This window comes from Lutra lutra, chromosome 9 (assembly GCF_902655055.1).
Source record: "Lutra lutra chromosome 9, mLutLut1.2, whole genome shotgun sequence".
Lineage (NCBI taxonomy): Eukaryota > Metazoa > Chordata > Mammalia > Carnivora > Mustelidae > Lutra > Lutra lutra.
Window position 1 is genome coordinate 133358731 of NC_062286.1, and position 6341 is coordinate 133365071.

General features: G+C 51.1%; 1 protein-coding gene across 2 annotated transcripts in view; it reads right to left on the bottom strand.

Annotated features, from left to right (window-relative positions):
- Window positions 1-6341, bottom strand: part of RIPOR3 (RIPOR family member 3) — a 72959-nt gene that overhangs the window by 51373 nt on the left and 15245 nt on the right. Inside the window, exon 2 of one of the 2 annotated variants that reach the window (XM_047746849.1) lies at window positions 2790-3231. The exons of the other annotated variant lie outside the window; for it this stretch is intronic. Coding sequence (XP_047602805.1) covers window positions 2790-2831 — 42 coding nt within the window. The 5' untranslated portion in view covers window positions 2832-3231. The remainder of the gene's footprint in view (window positions 1-2789; window positions 3232-6341) is intronic. 2 annotated transcript variants of the gene reach the window in all.

Sequence of the window (6341 nt, forward strand, 5' to 3'; positions counted from 1 at the left end):
GGCAAAGAAATTCAGGAAACAGTGAGGCAAAGAAATTCTAACCAGAACCAAACTTAAAGTTTTCTTGAAGTTATTAATTAAGAACAAAATGAGACTCCTTGGATCGTCTCCAATTCAGGGAGGAATTTGTAGGGGCTGAGTCGCCACTTCTCTGAGAGGTATCAGGATGGCTGACTGGTCCATGACCCCTTCTCAGACATCCTGCCTCTACTGAGGTGGGACAGACATGTGCCTCTTGTGGTCTAGCCAGCACTATCTGAACAAGCCTGGGACACTGGACCCTAGAGAGAGGATTCACTCACTGGCCAGAAACATAAAACTTCTGGTGCCTGGACAGGAAGGATGAACCTGGACATCAGATTCCCTCCTGCAGGAATGTAAACCAAGAGACATGGAAGAGCACTCCAGTTGGTGCAGATACTTGAGCTGGAAGGTCAGGGATATTTGGAATGGGGTGGCCATTCTGGGGGCATAAGCACACAGATGTATGTAGAAAAGGGGTAGGTGTTGTGGCACTCTGGCTCCCAAAGTGTTGAGTGGCTGGATCAAACTTTACCTGAAACCCACCTTACCACTGACTTTTCCATTACACGAGCCAACAAAATCTTTGTTCAAATATCTTTTGTTAGGTTTTCTGGATTTTTATTTTTTATGACCAAAAGGAGCATCTCTATAACCTCTCAAGGTATCCCATTTTTACCTGAAATTGTCAGAGTAGATTTAAGACACAGAACCCAACAGACCACACTAAAGCAGAACCAGGCAGGTAAAAGCACTTTGGCAGAGTTTAGGACTCAGAGCAGTGTCCCTGCACGTCCCGAGTGACGAGTTCCCCTTCTCTGGTCTGAAACACTCCAAGGAGGGGCCAGGAGGTTAGAACTTATCTGCAGGGACATGCTGTCCTCACGACAACCCCTTCTCAGCCTCAGAGCTACTGTTATCAGAATCTCTCTGAAGGTCCTGGACAAAGGGTGAAGCCAGGAACTCCTGAGGCTGAGGGCAGGTCAGGGGCCTGGGAGAGTGGGCTGGGGCTGGGGCTGGGGCAGAAATAGGTCTTCCGTTTCCCTTGGGCCCCCACAGTACAGCTGTTGTCCACAGTGAGGTTAGCCATAATAGGGACAAGTAGCCTTTACTGGATAGGCAGTGACCCAGGACTAAAGGTGCTGCTGGGGATAAGATGGGTCTCTTTGAGGCAAACGGGCTTAGCAGCGAGTGGTGGCCCTGGGATCCATGCTGGCGTCTGATGGCTCCGCATGCGGCACCATTTCCGATTCACCGCAGTGAAGCTGAGACCGTGGCCACATCTGTCCGCGCATTTCCCTTGCAGCTGGTTCTGCCATCAGCAGCCGCTCCACGGCCTCCCCAGGGGCTCCGGGGAGCTGACTGCTGACGAGGGGAGGATTAGCCACAACCTTGCCTCTCCTTCCGGCCTCTGCCAGACCCACCGGAGGCGTGGGTGTGTCCAGCCTACCTGGGAACATCTGCTTCTGTCGTCAGACAGGGTGCCCTGATGAGGACCAGACCCCCCAGAGAAGGGGCAAGCCAGAGAAATTGAAGATGAATTTCCAACCATAATTGGCCCCATCTGTGAAACTGGGGGCTTCCCAAGGGCCAGGCAGGCGCTGGGCTCGGGTTTAAGCCCGGGTAGGGGACATCATGGGGGCTGTCACAATCACAGAGCCCCAAACGGCTGTAGGCATCGGGACCAGCACCTGTGGCGGGTTCTCCATCCAGGCTCCTCCTCTCAGAGGCCCTTCCACTTCCACTGTTTGGTTCTTACTGGTTTTCATGGGCCCCCAGATGAGTCAGTGGCACCAGATTGGCGTCCTGGCCTCCTTGCTCACTGGCTGTGTAACGTGGGGGGACGTTGATTCATTTTGAACCTCCGTTTTCTCACCTGCACACTAGGGGCTTGTCATAGCCCAGAAGTTTCCAGACTGTGGACTGCACCCATCTGCGGGCCATGAGCTCAGCAGGGAGAGTCGTGAACAGGCATTTACTTCTGCTCTTCAGCCTCGGTGGTGACATTCTCCCAAGTGCACACCCCACCCTTTCCGGGAATGATATGAGGGCAGGGATCCCACAGGCTTCTCTGTTCCCACCCAGCACCTTGCACCGAACGAGCTGCTGTGGGGAGCGATGTGCTTAATGGCTCTCCAGCAACTCGAATACTCTATTCTGTTCCCTTTCATGACAGTTGCTCGCCCAAGGAGTGCAGCTCTCAGAACTGGGCTCAGGCAGACCTGACCTCAAGCCTGGCTCTGCCCTTACTCAAGCGTGTCCATGGGGAGCTCTGTCCCCTCCCTCCAAGCCTCCGGGTCCATGTCTGTTCCCAGGCAATAACTCCACCTATTCTATAGGATTGTCTTGTGAATCTGAATTAACTGATGCAAAGCTCTAGGCTTTGTGAGAGGTGCATGGCGAGCCCCATGTCGGCCCACTACAACCATTAAGTCCATATATCACATATGTCACGATAGACTCCTTGGGGTCAGGACACCCCTACCTTCCTCCAGTCAAATCATCAGCTGGTCTGGGGCACCTCTGGCAAGTAATAGCTATGTCGGGGCTTGCTCTCTACTTTCTGGCTTTCCTAGACTGGTTGCCAGCCATGTGTCCCCGCCCAAGACAACCCTGCCCCCACCCCCAAAGGGAGTAACTTCAGCATCACCCCCACTTGAGAACATCAGCCTAGTAGAGCACGTTACCCGGGTTTACTGCATTTAAGGTGGGGCCTCCAAAAGCCCACTGAGATGTCTGTGGATGGACCAGTGGGTCCCCCAACTTACCCTGCCCGGCTCCCCCGCGCTGCACTCAGCTCCAGACAGCATGCGGCGAGAGAGGTCAGCAGCTAAGTTCTCTGCCTTTCCCTGACCTCAGGTCTGTTTGTTTTCCCTGTGCAGCAGCTGTGCAGAGTGGAAATCTCCACTAAGGGACAGACCTCCCCTCTAGGCTAGAATCAGGAGAATGACACAGGAGAGGAGGCTGCCCGAGCATTAGGAGGGCCGGTCACTGAGTTCCCACATGACACTGGGCGAACCAAACCTCAGACCTTCTGTTTTCTTGTCTCCATGGGCTGAGAAGAGAAATTGCAGATCAATCTTGGCTCATGTTCTAATACCAACTGGCAGATGGAGGTTGGTTCCAGTGTAGTGTTGAGATGGATTCTGAGGCTGTATTGGGGCTCACTAGGAAGAAGTGCTGTGGTCAATTTGCAACGTCTTCCATGAACTGAAGGATGAGAAGGATGGTATACTTGTCACAGAGTTGCCTCCCCAACCCAGGTGCTCTGTAAGGTTCCTCAAAGCTTGAAATGGCTCAGTCTTAAGGTCTCCTGGGATCACACAAAACTCAAGATCTCTCTGTTGATTTGACCTTATTCTAACAGCACCACAGGCATCTCATGGTGAATGCTCCCTTACCCCTTGTCAGTGCCCACCGTGGAGGCCCCTTCGGACCCCCAAGTCCTTATAGCCACCGTGACGGGTTCAGCTAAGGCGATCTCCACCAGCTTAGCTCACTGAAAATCAGTCCTATGATTCCCAACTCTCAACCGCCCCACTGGATCCAGCCATACCTGACGTGAAATCTAATTCTAGATTTTTAAGTTATAGGAGCCAACACATTCTCTTTTTTTCCACTGGGCTTTCATCACTTATAACTCACAGAGTCCTGAGGCACAGAGAACTAAAAAAAGGGTTTGGCTAGTATGACAGTGAGAACATTTGGAACTTTGTTTTTGTTCCCATTTGATCCAGCCAAGGCAAGAGGCCTAGAATGCAGAGAAAAGATGCCACTTTCTTCAAATGCAGAGACCTGGGAAACACCTGCAAGGGATCCCTGTGATAAGACCCTCTGCTTTGGACAAGCGGAGTCTAAAAGGAGGCAAGTTGTCTGGGATATCCTTTTATCCCCCTCAAAGTGTCATTTCCATGAATGATTTCTCCTTAGCTTCCTGGGACACTGACTCTAGCTCGGTTGAAGTTTGTTTAAAAACCTGGGCCTAAATCATAAGCACCCTCGGGAGAAAGCATTAACCACCAACTAGCAACATTAACGTCCCTCTGGCCCACCTCGTCTCCTCCAGTTAAATGGACTGGAACGTCTCCACCTTGTTCCCAGAGGAAACTTCCCTGCTTGTTCTAGAACATTTCAGAAAGCTTCTGCTCTAAGTTTTCACATATCTGCACGCAGCTCAGCTTCCTGGCCTGGCTCCTCCATGGTGAGGGTAAGGCAGGGACCACGACAGGGAGCTAACAGCTCTGGGCGTTTCTGGAGTCTGGCTCTTGGAAGTTTTTTATTTTTTGGGGGGTGGGGGGGAGCAAATTCTTTTCTCCCCCCACCCCTCACCTCCATTCAGGAACCTGGAAGGCACAGCAGCAATGGAAGCCTAGCAAAGGCTTTGACGTCAGACAGACCTGACAAAACCGAGGCTGCCACATTCTTGCTGTGTCATTGTGGACAAGTTGCTTCACCTCTCTGAGCCTCAGCTTTCCATAAAATGCGAATGATAATACCACCCACCGTGTGGGGCTACCTCTGAGAATCTGACACTCGAGTGCTCGGACAGCCTGACCTAGTCCGCGGCGGTTATAGCATCAGTATTCCTGGTTCTCTCCTTTAGATCCGCTTAGACCAGGGCGGGAATGAAGGAGGATGGAGGAGAGAGAGCAATGGAGAGTAAGCAATCTCAGAACTTTGGCATCATTCAGCCTTGGGGGGTCCTAACAGCACGCCTTGTCCGCATGCCTGCTCACACTCTGGACACCCAGCTGCCTCATCCTTTCTGAGGTGAGGGATGGCCCTTTCTTCCCCAGGATGGGGAATCCAAGGCTGGCCCTCTGCCCAGGTCCCAGAGTCTGCCGATAGGGACTGAGCTGTGATGGAAGACTCTGACCACTGAGTCCATGGTACTTTGTCACAGTACCTGAACAGACGAAGGCAATTGTTTTTTCTTTTTTTGATATTTTTTTTAATAGACGAAGGCAATTGTTAAACACACTCACTGCTCTGGAAGTTTCTCCTTCAGCACACTTGCCACGACTCTAATTGTGTGATAATTTCTGTAACAAGTTATAGTGTGAAAAATAGGACTGAGCTTTCCTCCATGCCTCTCTGGGTAAAAAATCCTTCCCCTTTGTCCTCAGATATCCATCCACTGGGGAAAACGTGTATTCGTATAGAGGAACAAACAGTAGGATCGTGGCAATATTCAGTTGCCTGCCTGAATATTGCCACGATCTAATGAAATCAAATTTTGCCACAAAACAGTAGACTTAAAACTCACCACCATGAGAAAACCCCCCCTTTTTTTTTTAAAGTCCTTTAGGTGCCAACAAACATAGCAAAAGCACAATATTTTCCCAAACCATCAAGAAAATAGAGGTCTCCCTTCACCCACGACCCCAGGCTTGCTACCTAGGGCAGAAGGAGAACATGTGTGGAAGAAGGAAGGACATCCTGTTTCTCCTCTCTTCACTTCCACCCAGAGAGCACAGGGGCATAGAGGAGGGTGGTGGTGCAGAGTAGGGATGCAGGGGCTATCTGGGTTCAAATCCCAGCTCTGTCACTTAAGAACTCTTGGACCGGGAGCAAATTATTTCACATCTCTGTGTCCCAGTCTCCGCATGCTGTAAAATGGGACTTGAAGAACTTCCTCAGAGAGTTGCTATGAATGTGTGTAAGTGTGTGAAGTGCTTAGTGTAGACTCTGGCATTTACAAGCATTCTAAGTATCAGCTACTTCTATTTCATGTTATTATTTATGTATATTGTGTTTGTTTGTTTGTTCAATACAAGGAAAACCTGCTCCAAAGGCAGGGGTTTGCAGTGACCCTCTGGAGACCTGAGGCGGAAGCTGCATTGGGACCACTGCCCACCAGTTTAAGTTGGGGGGACAGTGCAGATGCTCCAGGTTGAAAGGTAACTTTCCCCAATGTTGCACTTTCCCTGGCTACATGGGTTCCTCCCATAGCTGGGATAGGACCCAGGATGTCCCTTTTCATAGAGGGGACCCTGTGTTAGGAGGGGTAGACAGCTCCAGCAGGGTCAGATGCAGTGGAGACAAGGGCTCTGAGCCAGTGAAGAGACAAGTCAGCCAGGCAGGGCTCCGGGCCCAGAGCGTGTGTTTTTCTAGCAGCCAGCTTCAGTCCCAAGTGCCAGAAAGGCCTGTAGTGATCCTGGGCAACAGAATGGCTAGAGACACCGACCCGCTCCACCAGGGAGCCTCGGGTCTCCAGACCCTATGCCACCTTGGCAGGGCTAAGGATGGAGCAGAAGGATATCTGAGACAGAACATTACCTAAAGAGCTCAAGCACTGGGTCAGATTAAATTGACCAGAT